General features: G+C 39.9%; 1 protein-coding gene across 4 annotated transcripts in view; it reads right to left on the bottom strand.

Annotated features, from left to right (window-relative positions):
- The window catches only part of ADGRD1 (adhesion G protein-coupled receptor D1), a 470,522-nt gene that overhangs the window by 69,710 nt on the left and 375,169 nt on the right, over nt 1-25,643 (bottom strand). For all 4 annotated transcript variants that reach the window (XM_072600751.1, XM_072600753.1, XM_072600750.1 and 1 more), the window contains one exon: nt 22,780-22,846. In XM_072600751.1, the coding sequence (XP_072456852.1) occupies nt 22,780-22,846 (67 nt within the window). The remainder of the gene's footprint in view (nt 1-22,779; nt 22,847-25,643) is intronic.

The following is a 25,643-nucleotide window of genomic DNA, read 5'->3' as shown; positions in this document are numbered from 1 at the left end:
CTGAATTTAATTGAGTATCTAGAGCAGAAGCCTTAAGTGCAGCCCTTTGACTAAATTGGTTCTGTGAAGTTTGGATTCAGTCAGAGGACCATACTTGAGGACCTACAGGGCCACATGTGGCCTCAAGGCTGCAGATTCCCCATCCGTGATCTAGAGAAATGGTTTTCAAAATGAAGACCATGGATGGCTTGAGTCCAAGGGGTGGGTGATTAACCAGTCAGAGGATGTGAAGATGGGTCACAACATGGCCCTAGACTCCATCATAGTCAACTGTGAGCTTTTCTCAAACATAACTCAACTTCACCAACATTCTCTCACACTGTCCTCCCAAAGCTGGTCCTAAATGGTCCAACAAGCTTCAGCCCTTCAGGGCGGTTATAATGGAAACTCACTCAGAAACTCAGCATCCACGCAAGCAACCACACATGGACCCAACCCACAACTTCATGTCCTGTTCCCCAGATTACCACAGTATGTGCTCTGTTCACTAGGGCAGTGGACAATGAGTATTATTCCCCAACACATTCACATCTACCTCATTTTTCAGTGGAAAAGAAAAAGAACAAGATAAACAGGTATGATGGGTAGGGATTACATTATATTTTCACCCAAACCCATCCATCTTCTGAATTTCCTTAATTCCATCCACTGCAGCACAATTCTTCTAGGCTCCCAGGTTCTTAACCTCCTCCTGTTTCCTGGACTTCTTTTTCAACCATAATTGTTCTCTTTGATATTATTACCAAATTATCAAATCTCACGGTACTCACCTTTCTTGATCTCTGTACTAACCTTGGCACTGCTGATCACCTTTTTATGTGGACACTTACTGCCTTCTCTCTGAATTTTCATGACATTACTTTTTCTTGGTTCTCTTCTTACCCATCAGAGCACTCCTCAGTTTCTTCTGCTGGCTCATTAACCCACCTCACACACCTAACTGCGGGTATCCTCCCAAGGCTCCATCTTAAGCCCTCTTCTCTTTTCCCTTTCCACTCTCTCAGTTGGTGATTTTATCAGTTCCCATGGTTTAATTATAATTTCTATGTAGATGACTCCTAAAGCTTTACATCTAGCCCTCATGTCCCACAGAATAAACCTGCCTGTTGGATATTTGGAACTCTACGTCCTATAAGCATCTCAAACTCTAACATTTAAAGCAGAACTCAGTCAAAAAATCATCAACAAGTAGTTATTCATCATTTACAACCAGCTAGGCATTGTGTTAAGTAAAGAAGATACAAAGAAAAGTAGAAAACACCCATTATTTTTCCTCCAAACCAACCCCTTTTCAGATCTTTCTTTTTGCAATGTACATCATCCTTTCAGTCTCCCAGGTATTCAACTTTTACTTCTCATTTTCCTCAACTAATAGCTGTTAAATCTTGCCATTTCTATCTCAGTAGCATCTCTTACATCAGTTTCCTTCTCTATACTCACAGTTACCCTCAAACTCAGGTACAGGACATCACTTCTCCCAAACTAATGAAGTAGCCTCTGAATTGCTCTCCCTGCCTCAAACCTCTCCCTTTCTGATCCATCCCCTACACAACTACCAACTGTCTCCATCTGTCTGCCTATCTCTCTGTCTATCTCTGTACTTATCATTCTCTTTGTTTCTGCTCTCCCTCTTCTCTCTCTCTCTGTGTCTCTCTCCTCTCTCTCTCTCTGTTTCTCTGTCTGTCTCTCTCTCTCTCTGTCTCTTTCTGTTTTTCTCTTTCTCTTTAGAAGGTAGTGAGGTGACCATCCCTAGAGGTCTTCAAATCAGTCTCAGAAGACCCTACTTTGGGATAAGCTGCAGATGGAATTTTTATTCCAGTATAAGGCAGATGAGTGTTCCTTCAAGGTCCCCTCTTGGATTCTTTGGTGACCCAGCCTTCCTTCAAGGTCCTTGCGCTTCTTGAAATTCTGAGGACTCATCTTTCTCTTTAAAGAATTAACTCATGTACTGTTCCTATACCAACAGGCTACTCTTTCCTAAAAACTCTGATTTGAAAACATGGAGATTAAATTTTAAGCACTAATTATAATGAAATAGGGTCAGGGCAAATGTATTCCAAACTTCATCCCAGGCTAACCTCCAGGGCACTGCCACTCTTTCCTAATGAGTCAATGCAGGACAAGGATGGAATAATACGCCTATTCCTAATGTACATAGTTGTCTCATGTTTATACTGATCCCATGTCTCTCATTCCTAGAAATTATTTAAACTGCTTGCAGACATCTCACTGAGGTGAGAGTTTTCAGAATACTCCTTAATTAGTGGGAGAAATTGGTATCACTGAAGACCACAAGCCAGAGTTTAAAAAAACAAACCAATAAAAAAAACCAATTTGTTGATTTCATTATTTAAAACTCCTTATTAAAATTCCTCCTCTGAATGCTCATCATGATGTAGAATTGACCCCAGGTTCTCTAAGGGATGATCAATGCTGAATAGTAGTTTCTATCAAATTAGAAATTCAGTTCAGTTCAATTCATTTCAATATACATTCATTAGAAGCAGCTTTGGAATCATTGACAGAGAACCTTGGACTGAGGAAGACCTGAGTTCAAATCCTACCATGGAAACATAATAGCTATGTGACCCTGAGAAAGTCACAATTTCTTAGTGATTCCCAGGAAATCTTCCAAGGCAGCTATTAAGATGATGTGTATGAACTGAAATATAGATAGACAGGAATATATATATATATATACATATATATATATATGTATATATATATACACATATGTATGTGTATGCAATTATATACACATATGTATGCAATATATACATATGCATGTATGTGCATGTATATACACATGTTTATAAATATTTGGTAACTATATTTATAATCCTACATATTTAATTTCATACATTTAAAAATGGACATTTAAAAATTATTCTGAAGAAAAATCCATAGGTTTCACCAGAATCACAGTCAGAAGGGTCCAGGACAACAAGAGTGATTGAGAATCCCTGAGGACATAACCATCAATCAGCAAGATCTTATGAAGTACCTACTATGCTCCAGTCACTGTGGGCACTGGAAATAAGAATACAAAGGATGAAGCAAGCCCTACTCTCAAAGAGCTTATATTCAAACAAGAGAGACAAATATATAATTATTTTATAAAGAGACCGAATGTAAATAAATACAAAATAATATAATAGAGTTTAGCTTGAGAAGGGAAGTATTAACACTTGGAGGTAATGTTTTATGTGCCAATGTTGAAGGGAAAAAAGGGATTCTTTGAAGATAAAATCCAAGAACATTCTAGGTTTTGGGGATGGCCATGTACATGACCCAGAGACCAGGGATGGAGTGCCAATGGTAAAGAACAAAAAGAATGTCAGTTTTCTTGAATGACAGAGCATAAGTCAGTGAAACATCCAATGAGACCAGAAAACTAGGGTGGGACCAAGTAGGTGGAGGACTTTATAAAGGTTTAATAGAAGTGTCTGTATTTTATCCTAATGGCATTAGGAAACTACTGGACTCTCCTGAGTAGAGGAGTCTCATGGTCAGATCCACCCTTGAGAAAAGCTGTTTGGGGCAAGGAGTCCAATTAGGGGGCTCTTATCTTTCATCTTTTAAAAGTGGAGCTAACCATATGTATTATATGTGGTCACAGCAATTAACAGCTTCTTGTTATCCCTCTCAGCATATAAATTTTTAAAGGCTGTTTGGACTCACAATTTATTCTTTAATGCATAATTAACTTGGATTTTTAGCAGACTCATTTTAAATAATGGACACTATTCTTAATTTTTTCTTTTTTTTTCAGTATGGGGTAAGAAAATAAATCATACCAAACATTCCAGGTCTATTGCTATAGCTCAGGAGAGAAAAATAATTTTTATTAATATGCAACCTGCTGGTTTTATGTTCTTTGTCTCACAATAACAATATAGAGCCTCAAGCTATAGGCACAGAAAATAAAAATATCTTTAAAGAAAAGTTTGGCAAACCTGTACCTAATTTTGTCTCTTACTGACAAAGGCCCCTGTAATGAGTTAATTCTCCCTAGTTTGACTCATTCAATTCAAGCTAGAATCACTTATTACTAGAACAGTCTGGCTAGTGTCCAGTTTTATATTTTCATAACTATACATCAAGGTGATTAATAATGAGGACAGAATGGAGAATTACATATCCAAAGTGCATGTTATCTATGCTATAATATAGTACAGAACGATTTCCATCTCGGGCACTTGTGAACAAGTTAAATAATGAAAGATTTACAAGGTTAAACTTGTACAGCCTGAAACTCTGGGATAGCTCTACATATTAGTATACCAGCAAACATTGATCAGATTCATTTTTTTCTCAGAATATCATCTCCTCTGATAATCAGAGTCTGAACTAAGGTGATTGCTCTGTGGACAGAGTGAAGATTGTCATGGAAGTGATGTATGTGCCAGGCAAGGCCATCTACCATCACTGACACTTTGACCACCATCTCCCCTCAGAGCTTGATGGAGACATTGAACCAAAGAGTCTTGGGAATGATAACATTTCCAGCCCAGTGTTCATAATGTATGTTGTCTACCTCCATTAGACTGTAAAGTGCTGGGCAGGGACTATCTTATTTTTCTTTTTTGTACCCTCAAACTTAATATGGTATCTGGCTCATAGTAGGTACTTAATAAATGTTTGTTGAATTGAATTGTGGAGATGCAGCCTGGCAAATGTTTCTATAAGTGCTTCAGTCATAGCTAGTGAAGATGCAGAAAAAAAAAGTTCTTCTTACCAATATCCTCAACATTGTCAAAAGATTAGACATCAGAAACTTGTATGATTTTATCAGTGGAAATGATGCTAAAGAAGCCTTACTATCTACTTTGCCACTGCACCCTAAGGACCATAAAATCTCTCCATTCTTCTCTTCCCTTTAGAATTTGAGTTCCTTGCTACTGCCTTGCTTTTCTATTTGTTCCCAACATTTAACAGAGTGATTTGTACATACTAGGTGCTTAATACATTACATTCATTCAGTTTATTTCATTTCATTCATTTATGTTGTAGAAGTAGGAACAAGATTCCATTATCTTATGAACTATATGGGATGAAGGATAAGGAGTCAAGGATAAGATAAAAGGCACAGCAGAATGGCTGGAAATAGAGTATCACCTTCAACAGTGACAGAAAAGTTTGGAAGAGGGGAAGAGATAATGATGTCAGCTTGGAATAGTTTGAGTTTGAGATCTCTCCATGGCATTCAGTTAGAAATGTGTAATGAACAGTTGGTAATGTGAGACAGAAGGTCAGAAAAGAGACTGGGGATGGATATGTAGATCTTTGACTTACCTACAAAAAGAGCTATATTAAACCCACGTGAGCTCACAGGGTGACAAGAAAGTACATTTATCTCTTCCACATCACAGGGGTTAGGAGCAAGGCACCGTCACTATCTGGAGAATCCACATAAAATTTTTGGTCTTCCCTTTGTACCAGAGAAGTTTGAATTATTATGGTATTAAAAGGTAAAATATGTTGAGATTATATAACACTGTACATATATTTTATGCATTTCTGAGTTTCTACATTTTTTCTGTGTCATCTGCCAGCCTTTACGTGTTATCTATGGCTTCTGCAAAACTCCCCCAAAAAATCCAATTTAATTTCTTATGCCAACCAATAATGTATCAAAACTGTGATGAGGAAAGTTGTGGTGTGGAAGGGATAACTGTATAAAGAGAAAAAGAGAGGAAAGGATAAGAGAGAGGGAGGGAGGAGAAGGAAGAAGAAGAGGAGAGGAAAGATGTAGAGAAGAAAAGAAAGAGAGGAGGGGAGAGGAGAAGGGAGGAAAGGAAAGGAGGAGGGAAGATAAGAGAGGAGAAGAGAGGGTCCAGAAGAGAATCATGGGAAATATCCACAGTTTTGGGAAATATAATATGAATGATGATTCAGCAAAGCAGGCTGAGAAGAATCAGGCAGGGAAGAGGAAAACCATTTGCACAGCAGGTTTGGAACTCACCGGTTAAGGTCAGTTCCTTAACAGAATCTCCCTACAGCAATTAAAATGAAAAAGAGTAAGACACTATTCTAGGTGCTGGAAATACAAGGACAAAAACAAACTGTTCCTGCCCTTAGGGAACTTAGAATCTACTAGGGGATACCATAAGTGGGCAAGGAAATACAAAATAATTCCAAGAGGAAGAAGAACTAACCAAGAGGATTAAGAAAGGCTTTCTGGAAATAGAACCTGAGCTGAGTCTTGAAGTAAAGAAGGCTCATATACTAAGGCACAGTGTAAAAAGCAGGAGAGGAAGTACAAAGCTTGGGGAATTGCAAGTAGGTTACTTTAGCTGGAATATAAATTAAGTGAATGAGAGTAATTAAAAATGTCTGAAAAGGTAGGCTGGATCCAAAGGGTCCATCAATGATATTTAATATTGATCTTAGAAATAGGTATTTTAACATAGAGGCAATAGGAAGTCACTAGAGAAGATGATAGATAGATAGATAGATAGATAGATAGATAGATAGAGAGAGAGAGAGAGAGAGAGAGAGAGAGAGAGAGAGAGAGAGAGAGAGAGAGAGAGAGAGAGAGATGGATAGATGGATGGGTGGATGGATGGATGGATGGATGGATGGATGGATGGATGGATGGATGCATGGATGGATGGATGGATGGTAGATAGACAGATAGAGATGGGTAGATGATGAATGGATAGATGATCGATGGGTGGATAGATAGATGGAGAGAGAGAGAGAGATGGATGGATGGATGGATGGATGGTTGGTAGATAGATAGATAGATAGACAGACAGACATAGATAGAGATGGGTAGATGATAGATGGGTAGATAGATAGATTGGATGATCGATGGATAGATGGATGGATAGAGATAGATAAAGAGAGGGACAGAGAGAGAGAGAGAGAGAGAGAGAGATAGACAGACAGACAGACAGATAGACATAAGTAGATAGCTAGATAAAAGCACTTATCAGGGACTTGCTATGTTAATTTCTAGAATAAAAATACAAGCCAGCAAGACAGTCCTTACCCTCAAGGAACTTAGACTCTAATGGGGAAAGATAACATGTAAAGGCATGCCAGAAGAAATGGAGGTGTGGTAAGTTTGTCCTGGCATGGTGTATAGACTGCTTAGACATGGTGTGGAAGATTGGACCTGGGCAAGATAAGGCAAAAGTTCACTTATCAGAGCTGAGGGACCCAGATGCACAGTCCAAGGTGTTCAGTAGGGGAGAAATGAGGATGATGACCAAAGGGCAAAGGACATGATATAGAGACCATTCGGAAGTGGGCAGCTTCTTGGGCAGGGAAGTGACATGGTCAGACTACATTTTTAGATTATTTTGGTAGGTACGTGGAAGAAAGGAGACGAGGAGAAAGACTGGAAACAAGAAGACTTGATTTGGGGGCTACATTATAATAGTCCAGATATGAGGTGATAAGGGCTTCATCATCCAACTCGATTATCCAGATGAGACTTCCAAATCCATATCAGCAGGGATACATTTAAAAAAAAAAACAAAAGGCCTTAACTTTGTCCCCTTAGTCATAGACAACTTGGTTTCTGTTGTCATAAGGAACTCACCCAAGAGAGAAGTGTCTGAGAATGGAGAAACGAAACTTACCAAACCAGAGATTTGATACAGAGGAGGTACCAATGATCCCCATACTGGTTCCTAGCCCTGCATCTGAAGCCTTTGGTCAGTCTGAGTCACCTTCTCTCATCATAGCCTACCATGGCCACCATTTACTGTTAACCAAAAACAATATCCCAAGTCCACGAGGCATTGTGTTACAGCTAGATTTATTATAAGGGAAATGAACATGCATAAGCAAGCACAGAGTTCACAATTCAAACAGAAACTTGCATATTTATGAAATTTCAACAAAGAGAGGAGAAGAAATAGAAACCACATAAATGAGAATGGCAGAGGAGGAGAAATGGTGAATAATGAAGGTGGCAAAAGCAGCTTCTTATCCCTTGAGAACTGTTAGACTATGAAGATAGGATGATCTGCTTATCTACAAGGGTCTCGGATACACAAGCAGTTACTTAGTCTAGTACAGGCTGACTGCCACCTGTCTTGACTCCCAAGGACATTCTAGCTTGGGGTGCAAACAACAAATTATGTCAGGTGGTAGAGGGGCAAACACTGAGGGAGGATTCATCCTTGATACTTTCAGGGCCTCTTGCATATTCTGGGTCCAGCATTTCTGGAAAATATGGCACCTCACAAAAACAAGTTTAGGGAACCCCTTAACATTCCTTAAACAAGGCAAAGGATTGGCTTAAATAAGCGAGGAAAGGCTCATTTCCAGCAACCCAGCCAGCAGTACTGTCTTCTGCCCCAACAACTCATGCAGACTATGTGATCAGGTGGGTCTGGAGGATTCAAGGTTGAGGAATCATAGAGCTCTTGAGGTATTAATGAATGAAAAGAAAGAAAGAGAGAGAGAGAGAGAGAGAGAGAGAGAGAGAGAGAGAGAGAGAGAGAGAGAGAGAGAGAGAGAGAGAGAGAGAGAGAGAGAAGGAAGGAAGGAAGGAAGGAAGGAAGGAAGGAAGGAAGGAAGGAAGGAAGGGAAGGAAGGAAGGAAGGAAGGAAGGAAGGGAGGGAGGGAGGGAGGGAGGGAGGGAGGGAGGGAGGGAGGGAGGGAGGGAGGGAGGGAGGGAGGAAGAGCGAGCTTATTTCAACCAAGTCTTAGATTTCTTGCAGAGCATATGAAATCCTAACCTAGTGGGTACTTTCTACCTGGGATTAGTGTGCTTTATGATTTGTTATATAAAATGACATTCAGTTCTTTTCTATTAATAAACTGCTGAAGTGCTCAACCCTTTTGTGAAATTCCTCCCAACTCCAATCGACAAGCAATTTCTGGCACCATATATTATTGCTACCAAAGTTTCTGTGTGAAATGGCTACAGTGGAGAAGGACCCAGGCTGAGGATTATGGAACTTTTTGCAACTTCAAGGGTTAGGGCAAGACTTCCAAAAATACTGCCCGTAGCACAGAGAGGTAGCATGGAAAGTAAACTATTCTTTGAAATGGAAAGATTTGGGTTCAAATTTTGCCATATACTAGCTGTATGTCCCTGGGTAAGTCACTGATTCTCAATATTCTCATGAGTAAAATTGAGATAATAACACTAGATCTTTCATAGGATTATTATGAGGTTCAAATGAGGTATTATTTGTAAATTGTTTTGCTATCCTCCTTAAAATCCCATATGAATAAAAGCTGTTATTATTTTTCAGAGTGGCAAAATCTCAGCGTCTTACATCTTACAGGGTGGCCTGTTGGCCAGTATATAACTAAACTTCAGCAAACTGTAATGTTCAGTTCAAATTCTCCCTCTGACATCATCTTGAATAAATCTTTACCTCTCTGGGCCTCAGTTTGCTTCATCTATAAGATGAGGGGATTGAACTAAACACATTCAGTGGACCTTTCTGGCTCTAGATCTGTGATCTAATGAATCCCATTAGATAGATAGACTTGCCCATAGACACAAAGGATTAGTGTGAGATGTGGACCTGGAATTCAGGACTTCTGGCATCCAGACCAATGTTCCTCCTATAAACTGGAGAGGCACACAAGATGGTTTCTAGGATCTCTTCCATTTTCAAAATCTGTTAGACTATGAATTTCAGCCTCTGGTAATTTGCAAATTGCACTAATATAGAGTTACAGTTAAAATGTGCTTTGTCATTAGTGGGAAGAATCATGCATTGGTAGTCAAGAGCCTGGATACTACTAGTGAATTCCTATTTTTCTTACTAGCTGTGTGACCCTGGACAAGGTTCTGTCCCTTCCTGGGCAGGTAAGGGAAAGGATCTGGATGAGACGATTTCTAAGTTCCCTTCCATCTCAAACATTTTAAAATCCCAAATTAAGATGTCTTTTCAACCTCAAAAATGTTGTTGAATCCATGATCCTAAGAAACATCATTTCAAGGAAGTTAGGAGAATATCAAAGATGGGGGATGGGGAAAAGGAAGGGAGCTTAACCTAGTTAGGTTAATCTCTCTTGAAGGCCACAATTTCTGAACAATTAACACGCTAGTTACAAATGACTCTTATTTGTTCATTAAAGCGGATGTGTGTCAAGACCTTCACTTGGAAATAACTTGTTCAGCATTTAGTCCAGGTTAATGAAGACAAAATGTACTTAATTCCTATAATTTCAGCTTTCCACTAGTTTAGGCTGTTTGCCCACCCTACTTCCTGCCTCTTTCCAAAGTTATGAAGTCTGATGATTGAGTATATTCTCTGCCCTTCTAGCTTAATGCTCACTCTACTAGGTCAACACTAAAAAGAAGAATCCGGGGTGTGACCAGGGAAGGGAAATCCCAGTGTGAGAACTCCTTCCACCAACTTAGATCTTGACTTGACACTAAATAGATAAGTACCAAGAAGTTACATGAGGTCCATAAAGGTGAAAAAACTGCTCAGGGTCACATAGCTAAGTGTCAGAGGGGAGAACTAAAAGGTGCTTTTCCTTACCCCAAGCTCAGAGTCCTATATATTCTGTAACACTATGAGGAGAATGAAAAGGGGAGATAAAACAAGGAGAGAGGTATCACAGGACGGAAGAAGAGATAAAGGGAAGAGGAAATAAAGTCAACTCACCTGACCGGAAAGATCATTGACTTTGCCATCAGAGGACATGATTCTGCCACCTCTATCTGTATTATCCTGGTCAAGCTATCTGGGACTCAGTTTCGCCGTTTGTAAAATGAAGGACTACATGACGTCTTAGCCCCCATTTCTCTAAATATAGGCTCCTATTATTATAAGAATGGTAAACAGAAACCCACCCTCAGTTTCAGGAGCACCTGGGTTCAAGTTTCAGTTATAGCACATATTGGCTATATGACATTGAATGAGTCCCTTAACCCCCCAGCATGGCCAAGAAACTCCCTAAGATTATAAATTGCTGAATTGCATTGGTAGAGGGTAGAGAGAGTTTCTTTTATGTGTGTTGTCAAAATAGATGAAATCATAGGTCTGGAGAAAATGCATAAATTTAATTATATCTTTGCAGTGTTTTGAAGCACAATAGGGATTCATAAACACGATCACATTTGAGTATAGCATATCTTCTGAGATGCTCCCCCCAACCTACTACAGGCACTCATGAAGTAGGTCCATAGAGTGTGGCTACAGCTCTGACAGTTTCTAGGGGTATGCCCTGTGGCTATCCACTTCTAATCTTATAGCTCCCAAATCCCCACCAGTGTATCTTCTACTAACAGTCATACCAGTTGTGACAGCTGCATTTTATCAAAGGTATTTGCAAAGGTGGCATAGTATGATCAATAACTACAAAACATTCCTCCCATAAACCTAGGGTGCACTCTATCAAATGTACACATCAGGGTACTGGATGGCAGATTAGAGGCAGCGCAGCTAAACTTTCTTAACATTCCCCTCCAAACAACCTAGACAATAAAGTAATTTCAAAAATTTTTGCAGCAAGTTTCTCTGATAAAGACTTCATTTCTCAAATATATACTGAGTATAGAATTGAGTTAAATTTATAAAAGTAAAAATAAATAAATCCCTAGTTGAAAACAGTCAAAGGATATAAACAGTTTTCAGAAGAAGAAATCAAAGCTATCTATAATCACATGGAAAAATGTTCAAAATCACTATTGATTAGAGAAAGGCAAATTAAAACTCTGAAGTACTATCTTACATCTATCATAAATGATAAATGCTGCAGGGGATGAGGGAAAAATAGGTACACTAATGAACTGGTGGTGGTACAGTGAACTGGTCCAAACATTCTGGAGAATAATTTGGAACTAGACCCAAAGAGCTATAAAACCTTTGACCCAGAAATACCACTATTAGGTCTGTATCCCAAAGAGATCAGAGAAAACAGAAAGGGATCTAAATGTACAAAAATATTTATAACAGCTTTCTTTGTGATGGCAAAGAACTGGAAAATGAGGGAATGCATATCAGTTGAGAAATGGTTGAACAAATTGTGGCATATGATCACTATGGAATACTATTGTGCGCTATAAAACGATGTGGGTAGTGGTTTCAGAAAGACATAGCAACACCTATATAAACTAATGCAAAATGAAGTGAGAACTAGATCATTGTGCACAGTGAACAACAAAGTTCTTATGATGATTAACTATGAAAGACTTGTCTACTCTGATCAGTACAATGATCCAAGACAATTTCCAAGGACTCATGATGAAAAAATGCTATCCACCTCCAGAGAGAAAACTAATGAACTCTGAATGCAAATTGAAGTATAATTTCTCACTTGCTTTATTTTTCTTGCTTTTTAAAATAAATGTGGCTAATATGAAAACATTACATTATTTCACATGTGTAACTGACATATGTGTAACTGACATATCACTTGCCTGCTAAGTGAGTTGGACAGGATACAGGAGGGAAAAAGAAAATTTGGAAATCAAAATTAAAAAAGAATGTCAAAAATAAATAAGAAATATGAAAAATAAAAAGAGAAAGCTTGGTATAGTGAAGAAAAGTAAGTGAAATTAGAGTTGAGACTGGACATAAATATATTCTCTGACATTCACTAGTCACTTAACATCTCTAAGCCTCTATTTTCTCTCTTATAAAATGTCAGTCATAATACATACTTTACAAGATAGTTGTGAGTTTCAAATCCTAATACTACTACTTATTGTCTATAGGACCTTGGACAAGTCATTTAATCTCACTGGGTCTCAGTTTCCTCATTTATAAAAGGAAAGGAATGTATTGTATGACCTCTAAAGTTCCTTTAAGTGACAAATCTGTGATTTACTAGCCTGAGAGAAAAATATGTTTTATAAAGTACTTTGTAAATCCTAAAGTATTCAATAAATGTCACGCATCAACCCACCTTTATCTATCCTGCTTTCCTGCCTCTATGCCTTCACCCAGACAATTCCCCAGGCATGGATGCCCTCCCTCTGCATCTCTTCCTTTTGAAATCCTCTTCATTCAAGGCTCAGTTCAAAGGACAGCCTTTCCACAAAAGCTTCCCTTATCCCTACAACTGAAAATGATTTTTCCTCCAGTCTTCTCAGATCACTTTTTTTGACCTCTATATTTCACCCTTATCATAATATCTCCTATGATGCTGATTTGAGCACTCACCATTTATAGCTCAAGTTGACAGTTAACTTCTTGAAAGCCATGGTTGTTTCTTTTTTGCTCTTTTATTCCCAGCTTCAAGCACAGTGCTTTGCAATGGAAAATACTTAAGAAATGTTTGTCAAGTAGAATGAAATTTAATCAAACAGGAATGGAATGGAATAGAATGGAACTGAATGGAATGGAATTGAAAGGAATAGAATGGGATGGGATGAAATGGAATGGGATGGGATGGGATGGGATGGGATGGGATGGGATGGGATGGGATGAAATCATGTAAGATAAAATGGGATAGAACAGAACAGGGCATTAGAAGGATGAGGATGAAATAAATGGAGTAGAATAGGATAGAATACCATAATTTTAATGTTAATATAAGGTTCATCGTGGGGAGGGTGGGGCGGAGAGAGTTAAAGATCTTCCTCTCCCATTAATGTTTCTGATACCTTTTGTTAAATCTAGTGAGGCACCAGGGTCATGCCTTCCAGCCCTGGAAAGAGTATTTATACTCTGAGGTGAGGTTTTACTATGGGGTTTATTTTTTGGAATAAGGTTTGTGTGCCAGATGAGACCCTGGGAAGCTGCTAAGGAGCGCCCCCAGCTTTGAAAACCCAGAGGTTGGTGTTTCTCTCTCTGGTTACTATGTATGTATTGTCTATGGTCAGAGAGTTGGAAGCTCTGTCTGTTGGGTCTTCTGTTTGTAATTTCTGCTTGTAATTTTTGTTTGTATTTTCTCTTAAGTTCAGGGTTCCAACATTTCCCCCTGAACTAAGTGAATGACATAAGTACTTGATTAAAGTAGATTGCTGACCCCTCAAAAGTTACTTTCCTTTTAGAAAAGCAGATCTAAGAATCTGTACAGCAGGCTCTCCTGTGTATGTTGGGGTCCTTGCTGTTACAGTAATATGATAATCAAAACAGGTTAGTAAGCTCTTCAACTGCATTGAGAAAGATTCAGTGTCCCAAATGGGGTAGGTGATATTCTACTCTGGTAAGTCCATATTTTGTCTTTGTATCTCCAGATTTTAGCATAGTTACTAGCACATAATAAATCCTTAAATGCTTCTTGATCCAGCGTGGTGTTCATTTATAGACAATGCATTTTAAGAAGGAACATGGAAACTTAATAGGGTCTAGAAGAAGGTAACAAAGATGGTAAAGGGCCTTGAAATGAAAATTTACAGGAACTGAAGAAACCAGGGATGATTAACTGAAAGGTAGGCAAGATGGCAGCTGTCTTCAAATACTTAAAGGTCTGTCTTGTATAACGAAGATTAACCTTGTTCTGCTTGGCTCCCAAAGGTAAGAGTTAAAAGCAATGGGGAAGGGGCAGCATTTTTGTGGAAGCAGAATCAGGCTTAATTTGAGCAAAACCTTCTAAATTATCAGGGCTATCTAGAAGTGACATAGCTCACAGGAGGCCTTGAAGGATAGTATAAAGGTCATTTATTGGGCATGCTTTAGAGGGAGATTTGATGCTTTACAGGTTGGACTGGATGGCCTCTACAATCCCTTCTCATTCTGAGATTCTGTGATTATGTGACAAGCTCTTCCAATCATGTTATCCTCCCTATTACTGTCTCCTCATTCCTCACCTGTGATTCCCAGCAGCTAAATATCATAGTGGATAGAGCACTGAACTCAGAGTCAGAAAAAAGAATGTCTGATCCTTTCTTGGACATTTAACTGCTAGGTTACTCTGGGATGGGATGGGTGGGATAAGATAAGATGGGATGAAATAGAACAGAATGGGATAGGATGGGATAGAATGGAGCAGGACAGGATGCATGGAAAAGAATAGAATAGATCAGAATGGAATGGGACAGAATGAAATGAGATCATTTAATCACTTTCATCTTGTTTCCTCATCTGTAAAATGGGAATAATAATAGCACCTGATGTGAGGATCAAAAGAAATAATGTGTAAAAAGTGTTTTGCTAACCTTAATACACTATATAAAATGTTAGTTATTATTAGCTATGGATTCTGTTCATTGGAGAAGACCAGAAAAATTCAAGGATATTGGATTTGAATCCTAATACCTCAAAGTTAGCTAGCAGTATGATCAGAAGCCTAAGAGAAAAAAAAAATAAGCTGAGAGGTACCTAGGGCTTGTTTGAATTGTATGAAGCCTTCAATTTACAAAGGGGTTGATTTGCTTGGCAAAAACTGAATTGCCAGCAAATGGCACCAAAGGAAGTCCAATTAAGGAAGGGAATTTATATTCCTTCACTGCAGGACTCGTTTTGTGGTTTCTTAATGAGTTTTCAGGGAAGGTAGGCAGGTGGTCACACAGGCCAGTTGGCTCTGGACTCTCCCACAGTCAAAACACTGCTAGTATTATTCAGAAGATGTATGACGAAGAACATGGTGGGAAGGATCATGGATCCATTATCATGCCAGCTGCTTCTGGAGCACTCCTGAAATATTAAAAGCCTAGAATTCTCCAGGATATCATGGTTCCCTGAAAACTAGAAGTGTTTACATGTTGCCTTTCTTTTTTCCACCCCTGAGGTCCTTGGGTGCCTCTAATCTGCTGTTGTCATAAAAAATAGATTACATTTATATGCGACTTTCAGGACTCCAAAGCATATTACAGATATTATCTCATTTGAGCCTCAGAGCAACCCAATGTATTATCTCCATTTTACAGTTAAGGAAATTGAGATTCTGGAAAGCTATGTGATATACACAGGGTCATACAGTTAATCAACTAATAAACTTTTTTATTTTAACATTGAGTCTTCTCACCCAGGCTAGAAGTGCAATAGTTACCACTGGCCCCAATTCCCTGCTGATTGGCACAGGATATTTGACCTACTCTGTTTCTGACCTAGACCAGGACAGGCTGATGGCCCCTCAGCTTTAGGGAATTCAGCTTTAGTACCAAGTACCAGACTTACTGTGGACACCAACCAGTTTTAACCCTATTATACCTCAGAACTCTGGACTTCAAATTACCCATCAGCCTCTGCCTCCTCAATAGTAGGGATTCCAGGCATGTACTACCATGCCCAATCAATCAACAAGCATTTATCAGGCTCCTGCCAAACCATATGTTAATCACTGGGAAGATAAAACCAAAAAATGAAACAGTGTCTGATCTCAAAAAAGTCTATATTCTCCCACAGGATACAAACTGCTACAAAGCCTTTAATAAATTGTTTTTTCATTCATTCATTCATTCGTTCATGGTAATTTCAAGAGGAGGTGATACTATGTGGATGTGACAGCAAATGAGTCACTGGACTTGGAGTCAGGAAGACTTGAATTTGATTCCTGTCTTAGGATACTTATTAGCTATGAGGTGACTCTGCGCAAATCACTTGACCTTCTCTCAGTCTCAGTTACTTTCTCTATAAAATGGGGATAAAATAACACCTATTTAATAGGGTTGTTGTGAAGATTAATTATAATAATGTTTGCTAAAGTGATTTGCAAAACTTAAAGCATTACTTACATGTTAGCTCTTGTTATTAGCATTTTTCTTTTTATAATATAGCTATTATTATTTATTTGTTATTGTATTAGAAAAGACTTCATGTAAGGAAGTAGTGTTTGAACTGTGCTTTGAGAGAAATCTGGCATTTTAAGAGGAGGGAGGTAAAGAAGGAGTGGAGACATTTCAGACATCTGAGACAGTCTGGGCAAAGACCTGGAGAGGGGAAAATGAAATACTGTAAGTATGGAACACCGAGAGTGTAACATGGTCTTGCTAGAGGCACTTGGCCACAGTGTAGTTCAATGCACTATAGGTACATGCTAAGCAAAGGACAGTTTTCCTGATACCTCCCTTCCTAGCAGTATTATCTGCACTCATGGGAAGCTAGGTGGTGCAATGGATAGAGTGCAGAGCCTGAAGTCAGGTAGACCTGAGTTCAAATCCAGCCTCAGACACTTCCTAACTATGTGATCCTGGGCAAGTCATTTAGCCCTGCTTGCCTCAGTTTCCTCATCTGTAACATGAGCTAGAGAAGGATATGGCAAACCATTCCAGTATCTCTGTCAAGAAAAGCCCAAATGGGGTCAAGAAGAGTTCAGACACCAGACTGAATGACAACATCTGCATTAATGCCAAGAAATCTCTTTTCCCATGTCTTCACCCTCCTCAGCTCCCTTAGATCCTGAGACCTCTTAAGAGAACAAGTAGTGAGGGGAATGAATAAAAGGTTTCCTTCAGCATTGTTCAACCAGAGCACTGAGAATTAGGGAGGAAAAAACCCACATGTCTCAGAATGACAGGTCTGAACCCATTTAAAAGGAATGCACATAACATCTGCATATCAAGTTTTGAAAAATCCCAATTCTCATCCAGGCTGTCTCCCAGGATGATAAGCTTGGGAAGAAAGTTTCCCACCACCACCCCCTCCCCCAGCATATGCACTCAGTGTCCACAGGCTGAACTTCCAGACGTACAGAAGTTTTTCCGTGTCCCAGTCACTGAAGGCACTTCCTGAACCATCCCTATTTGTTGGATTTGACAGCTGAAGTGTGTAAATGGGAGACAGGGCTGCCGGGGAAGGAGACAGTGTGGTGCAACGGAAAGATCACAGACTGGCATCTGAAGATTAGGCTTTAAATCCCTCCCCTGAGGTGTATGACCTAGCACAAGTCCTTTCATCTCTGTGGGCCTCAGTTTTCCTGATCTGCAAACCAGGGGGAGGCTTAGATGGCCTTTACAAAAGTTAGGTAGTACAGTGGATCCAGTGCCAGGTTTGGAGACAGGAAAACTGAGTTCAAATATGATCTCAGGCATTTCCTGGGTAAACTTTAACCCTGTTTGCCTCAATTTCCTCATCTGAAAAATGAGCTGGAGAAGGAAATGGCAAACCACTCTAGTATCTTTGCCAGGAAAACCCCAAATGGGGTCACAAACAGTTGGACATGACTGAAAACAACTGAACAACAGATGACTTTTAAGGTCCCTCAGTTTAGAAGGAGTAGGGATGTATGTATGCATGTCTGTATATCTGTATACATACAGACATGCATACATATACATAACACACATATATTAAGAAAGGCAAAGTATCTCAGTGTGATCAGAGGATATCTGACTGCTAGATTTGGGGTCATATGATGACCTCAGTTCAAATCCTGCCACTAACTTTCTGAGTGACCTGGATAAGTACTTCCCTCTCTGGTCTTTTGTTTCCACATAAGAGAGGGTTGCTCTCAATGGCTTCAAAATTTCCTTCTCCTGTCAATTAACGATCCATGATAAAGGATCCTGAGGCAAGGACACTGAAAAAGAGTTCCCTTGCTAAGGGGTGAAGAGCAAAGAATGTAGCAGCCCCAGGGAAGGAAGCTTTGCTGAGGACCAGAATGAAGTGTCCAGGGAGATGTCAGAGCTGTGGATCGCAGAAGGAAAACAGGCATTTTAATTAGAGAGCTCTGGTTCTAAAAACGTGGACTATTGAAAGGAGAGCCTTCAGAACAATAGGCATGGTTAATCAACCTCATTCCAGACAATGCTTTCTTTAAAGGCTTAATCTGCAGCAAATTGGGCTTCTCAAGTAGGGGAGGCTAGATTTCTCCCAGTTTAGCAATTCAGCTGAAAAAAACATTGCATCCTGAAGCTATAAAAATGTTTAAAGCTTTCTCTTAAACAGTCTCTGTGATGTTTTCCCTTTCATGCTATCAACCCCAACTCAGCTGAAGAGGAGTGACTTCCAAAGAATACTTCATCTAATTCTTTTGGTTTTATTTTAAGGTGGGGTGTAGGGAGATGAAAGAAGAAGGGAAATGGGAGAAAAAGAATTCTTAGATTTAGAGAGAGGAACCAAGGCTCCTTGGAGTCATCAGAATGATGGACTTAGAGTTGGAATCAGCTAAGCCCAGGGATCAGCTAATATGACTCCTTCATTTTATCACAGGGGAAACTGAGACCAGAGAGGTAAAACAACTTGCCTGCAGTCACAAAAGCAGGAAGTTGTCCAACTAGGATTTGAACTCAGCTCCTGTCACTCCCAATCCAGTACTATAGGTGCAGCCTTCTATTCACCATCTTTTCTGTTTTCCTCTCCCTTCAAACTGCAGCCTCAAAGATACTGAGAATCCTAGGTTTATTAGCCCAGCAATGGGAGGGCAGAGATCAGCCAGATTGTGCTCACTGGACACCATACATGCCTCCATTCACTCATTCAGCAAATATGGAATGAGCCCTACTCTAGGAGAGTCTTTGTGCTCTCATCTGGGGGAGGTGGGGCAGCACTGGTTAGTGAACTCTCAAATCTGTAGAGGTGGCTATGAGAAGCAAATACCTACCTTGGGCCCATGGGTAATACAGAATGGGTTTTTTCCCCTAAAATTTCTATTTTCCAGGACACTGAATTGATATCCATATCACTCATACACACACATATGAGGCATCCCAGCAATTATCATTGCTATTGATCCATTTCAGAATCTCCATGACCACATTTGGGGTTTTCTTGGCAAAGATCCTAGAATGATTTGTCTTTTCCTTCTCCAGTTCATTTTACAGATGATGAAACTGAGGTAAACAGGGTTAAGTGACTTGCCCAGGATCACACAGTCAGGAAGTGTCTGAGGCCAGATTTGAGTTCATAACTCCAAGTCCAGTGCCCTATCCTCTAACTACCTCATTATTGTTATGGTTCACTCATATGTTCACTCTTTGTGGTTCACTCTTTGTGGTTCACTCTTTGTGACCTCATTTAGAGCTTCCTTGGCAAAGCTCCAACTAATTTTACATATGAGGAAACTGAGGTAAACAAAGTTAAATGGTTTGGCCAGGATCATGCAGCTAGTAAGTGTCTGAAGCCAGATTTGAGCTCAGGAAGATCAGTCTTCTAGACTCCAGGCCCATGGTTCTACCCACTATGCCACTTAGCCACCCTATTTTTTAATCAAAAAAAATTTTTTTGTTAATGAAAACCTGGTCATTGTAATGGCAGCTTCAACTTGGCTCTTCACTTACATGTTGCTTGAAAAGATCAAAAAGCCAGAATATGCTCCTAAGAACCATTGTCACCTCAATGGCGTTCTTTGTCATGTAGATGCTAACACTGATGAACTATAAGCCCAAAGTGGGGTTCTATATGCCACTTCTCTTTGGTCTCATTTCTATAACTAAATGTCCCCCGGGACAAAGTCAGGATATCTCAGAAGAGTAGGGACAGAGCTGTGGGGTTATAGTTGTATGCTATAATTCTGTGTAGTAATCATGCCCTACAGCTGGGTCCCAGTCTGTGATAATATTTTCCCTGTTGATCTATCTCTATCCCTGTGCTTGATTCAATGTCATTCTACAACATCCAACCGTGTTTACTACATACCTGGTATTTACTAAGTTTGGAGCATTGCCTGAGTTACAGATTGGTTACAGTTTCTGATACATAGTCACATGGCCAGCAGTATCTGGGGGAGGATTTGATCATACCCCCTTTGAAGGCTGGCCCTCTAGTCATGACAGGCTGCCTCTAACACCATAAGACACTAAATAAGTCATGGTTCTGTATCAGTCGTTACCAGTGAAGGGAAGTCCAATGAAAACATAAGTCAAGAGAAAAAAAATGCCCAAGCCTCATTTAAAGGTAGTGGGCTTGGTGTTAGGAAGATGGATTAAAATCCTGCTTCCATCACTGGTTTTCCAGTTGCATTTTATATCTAAGCTCTACCAACCATCTAAACTCTCCCTATGAGATTTCAGGTAAGTCATTCCCTCCCAATCGTCTCTTCCCTAAAATGAGGAATTTGGATTTCACTGACAGACATATATATTCCAAGAAGGTCAATGGTAGATAGAAAGACAGAACCCACATATGTCAAAATATTCATAGCAGCACTTTATGTGATAGCAAAGAACTGGAAAAAATAGGGGAAGGAGTTGCTGTCTGAGGAATAGCTGAACAAACTGTGGTATATAAATGTGATGGAATACTACTGTGTAGAGAGATGACGGATATGAAAAAGTACAGAAAGATGGGAAGATTTGCATGAACAGAGTGACATAAGTAGAACCAGGACAACATACATAATAATTGTAATCATGTCAATGATAAAGCACTACGAGGAAGCTGAACTCTATAACTGTAACGACCTCCAGACCCCCAGATATACCATCTGACCCATGGATTTGCCATTTTCCCTTAGGACTTTTGGACCTTTCCATCTGCCCTGCAGCTGTATTTTCTTTTTTACATGTTGTCTCCTCTAATTAGCTTATGGGCTCTTTAATAGCAGGTACTCTGTCCTTTTTTCTCTTTGTATTCCTAGTAAGTATGTATGCTTTTTCTTTCTTTCATTCATTCCTTCATTGACTCATCTTAGTCCCAGAGAACAGATAATGAAACATACCTCCCATCTCTAGGCAGAGAAGTGAGGATCTCTGGAGACAAAATGTTGAACAGAGTCAGACATAGCCTACAATAGCTATTTCTGCTTAATTGTTTTTCTTTGCTAGAAGGGAAGATTCCATTCCAAGGGTTGTTAATATCTGAAAATGATTGCAATCCAAAAAGCAAAAGACATTACTATCACTTTTTTTTAAATGAAGGTTTTAGACTAGGAGACAACTAAGTGGCACAGAAGCTACAATGCTAATCTTGGAGTCAGGAAGATTCATCTTACTGAGTTCAAAATCTGGCCTCAGAGCTTACTAGATGTGTGACCTTGAGGAAGTCACTTGACTCTGCCTCAGTTTCCTCATCTGTAAAATGACCTGGAGAAGGAAATGACAACTCACTCCAATCTTTGCCAAGAAAACCCCAAGCAGAGTCACAAAGAGTCAGACACAATTGAAAAATGATTAAACAAAAACAATTGGAGATGGTAGATGAGGCAATGTTATATGATCAAATCCTGCCTCAGACACTTATGGGCAAATCATTTAATTAGATTGTGAGTTCTTGAGGGTAGACATTGGGTCTTTTGCCTCTTTTTTGTATCCCCAGCACTTACCACGGTATCTGGAACACCATAGGTGCTTAATAAAAGCTTATTGACTAACCGATCCTCTCTTTCAGCTTTTGTTTCCTTTGTAAAATGTAGAGATTGGATTTAATAATCTCTAAGATTCTTTCTATCTCCTATGATCTCTAAAGTTGCTTTCCAGCTATGTGTATCAATTTATGATTATAACTAGCAAGCACTTAATAGATACTTTATCTATCTAAATATTGTGATCTCTACTTTGCAGTTGAGGAAACTGAGACTAAGAGAAGTTATGAATTACCAAGGGTCTTATAGTTTGTCAGCATCTGATCTTGGATGTGAACTCAGGTCTCCTGCCTCCAAGTCCAGAATTCTAGCCATTAAACCTCACTGCCTTTTAAAGATGGAACCATTGATGCATTCAAGGAGTTTATTCTCTCATGGAGGAGTTATGGCCAATAATTTATAAGTGAATATGATATAAGGGCAAATGGTAAATCCAGATTTCATGGACTAAGAAATCTGATGGAAAAGAGATACCTATTAGCTAGAGAGATCAAGGAAAGCTTCATGAACAAAAGATGGAACTTGGAGAAGTTTTTTACCAAGTGGATGGATTTGAGCCTGGATGCTCTGCCCTGCAAAAATATCCAGAGATCATTCAAGAGGAGAAGCCACCTTCCAAAAAGCACTTGAGCAACCCTCAGAGCAGATCCCCAGGAAAGGTATGACAGAAAGTCAACAAATCACCAGATTCTGAGTAAAGCAACAGTTATCGTTCCTTACTTGTGATTTTCTCCATAGTTGTCCATGCTAGAAGATACAGAAATGATGCAGATCACAAGTGGAGAACCTGCAAAAAATAAAAGCAGAAGAATGTTTTTTTGTCAATTTTCATTTATTCAATCATTCTTTCAACAAATATCTACTGACTGCCTGCTACCAGCCCAAATAGGAGACATAGAAGATAGTCCCTGCCTTTTAGTACCTGTTTACAGTCTATCTTGGGGAGATTACAGTCCTCAACCAGACTCTGCGCTAAGCACTTAGGATACAAAGAAGAACAAATACAATAAAATAAAATACAATGAAGTAAAATAAGCAGTTCCCACTCTTAAGGAATTTGCATTCTAATGGGAGAATTGACATGTACACAGGTATAAATAATACACATAAAAAGTCGGAATAAGGTACCCTGGGAGGCTATGCCTTTTTAGCTAAGATGGACTTGAAAGGTCTCCCAACAGAAGGTACCCACTGGAACTGAGCCTTGAAGGAAACCAGGAATTCTGAGAAGCACAGGTGACAAAGGAAAGCATTCTAGGCATGGGGGTCAGGGCGTGAGGCAATAGTCATTGCACAGAGTTAAGGGGGACCTCAGTCAGTGGAAGGGAGAGAGGGGTTATTGGGAAAAGAAAATAGGAACAAAGGTAACTTTTGGCAGTCGTGCTTTGAGCCTCTTAAGGCTGATAGGCTCTAGTTACCCATGGGCATAGAATTAGTGGCATCCTAGCCCTCTCTCAAAATCAGCTTAAATGAATCACTTATTTTCCTTTTCTCCCCTTCCCTTCCCTCCCCTCCCCTCCTCTCTCCTCTACTTCCTTTCCCTCTCCTCCCCACCCCTCCTTTCCCTTCCCTCCCTTCCCTTTTCTTTTTTGAGACTGAGGCTCTCTATCTTGACCAGACTGAAAGTACAATGGCCACTCAGGAACCTGATCCCACTACAAATTGTCTGGGAAGCTTTGACCTGCTCCATTTCCAACCTGAGACAGTTTGCCCCTCCTTATGCAGCCTGCTCTCAGGGGCTGATCATCTTGTTGCCAGAACCACAGATATCTTCTCAACTTAACCCTACTGCAGCTCAGAACTCCTGAGTTCAAGCAATTGACCAACTTTAACTTCCTTGGTATCAGGAAGTACAAAGATTCTGACCATGTCCAGATATGGTCACTTCCTAAAAAACTGTTAGGACAGCAAGGTAGGGCAGTGAATAGAGCCCTCCCAGTTCAGTTTAGCTGGATAGCAGAAAACATGAAGGGGAATAATGTGAGATATCTGGAAAGGGAAATGGGAGTCATAGGGCTTTAAATCGAAGGCTGAGGAGTTAGCATTTCATAGGGAGCCACTGGAGATCTTTGTGCAAGAAAATGACAGGATCAGACCTATATGCCAGTCACTTCCTCTCTCTGAGCATCAGTTTTCTCATGTAAAAAAATAAACGGGTATAAGAGGAGAAAGCCTCACCTCCCTCCCAGGCCTATTGTGAGGAAAATGCTTTGTAATCACAAATAACCTCATATATAAATATGTGATCATTTCTCTGACCTGAAATCTGGTTTCTACAGAGAAGCAGACTAGGCTTATGGAAATTCTTGATATGACCTTGGCTCTTCATGGAAATGCAGAATCTTCCTCCTTCAAGCTGCTACAGCTTTGGAGTGACTGAGGCAGGGGAGGAGAAGGGCCGATGCTGCCCCAGAGAGAAATTCAACTGGGCCGAGGACTGGTAGTGAATTTTGTCACTTGTTTGAGTGCCTAAGATAACGGTTATTAGCGACAAGGCACTGGTTAGAAATTGCTGCAATTTGGGTGTTTTGGCTATTGTACTTAGGGGATTTGTGTAAACAGTATATCGCCTGCTGTTTCTCAGCTCCAGTTTGGGGTCTTATGAATGTGTCTGTTTGGTTTCGTTTGTAGGCAGGCTGGGAGACCTAAGAAACATGGTAGGCTCACCAGGAGGGCTTGTCATGGAATAGCTGCCTTTCTTCCTATAATAGACCTGAAGTTTCCATTCTGAAATGTTCATGCACCTTAGACCCCACTGTCTACCCTGCTCTTGGGCCCCGAAGCAACAAGAAAACAAATTTAATCTCTCTTGCACATGGAATTCCTCTCATTTTTGAGCAGCTTTCTTCTTTGTTTTTATTGTCATTCAGTCATGACCCCATTTGGGGATTTTTCAGCAAAGATACTGGTTTGCTATTTCTTTCTCCAGCTCATTTTATAGATGAGGAAACTGAGGCAAACAGGGTTAAATGACTCGCCCCAGGTCACACAACTACTAAGTGTCAGAGGGTGGATTTGAACTCAAGTTTCCCTGACTCCAGGTCCAGTGACCCTCCATCAGCTGCACCACCTAGCTGCCCCATCATTTTTCTTTACTTTGGGTTAAACAGGCCCAGATGCTTCAAAACGTCCCAAAATGACAGGATATCATGCTTATAACTGTCCTTTGGATGCTGTCCAGTTTATCTCTGCCTTTGCTAAACTGTGGTTGCTTGAGATTGTATATAAAACTACAGATGTGATCAGACCAGAACACAGGACAAAAGATCATCACCGCCATATTTCTGGGAGCATATCCTACTTACTAGCTGTCAAGCTCTTTCTGAATGCAGATCATGTATTTATCTTAGTGCCTCCCCTAGCATTCAGTATCTAGTAGGTACTTAATAAATACTTATATCAAGAGAACAGAGTTAAATAAAACACTGGCAACAGGATAGGGTACAGAGCAGAGAGCAAAGGAAAGCAGGGAGGGATGACGAACACATCAGATAACAGGGTCAGTACAGGGAAGGTCTTGCCTGGCTAGAAAAGTGAGTGATGTAATAAGATGGAACATAATGGGGACAAGTATGAAGTTTGGA

This window comes from Notamacropus eugenii, chromosome 4 (genome assembly GCF_028372415.1).
Source record: "Notamacropus eugenii isolate mMacEug1 chromosome 4, mMacEug1.pri_v2, whole genome shotgun sequence".
Taxonomy (NCBI): domain Eukaryota; kingdom Metazoa; phylum Chordata; class Mammalia; order Diprotodontia; family Macropodidae; genus Notamacropus; species Notamacropus eugenii.
Note: the sequence above shows the minus strand (reverse complement) of the source record. Positions and strands in the feature narration are given on the sequence as shown.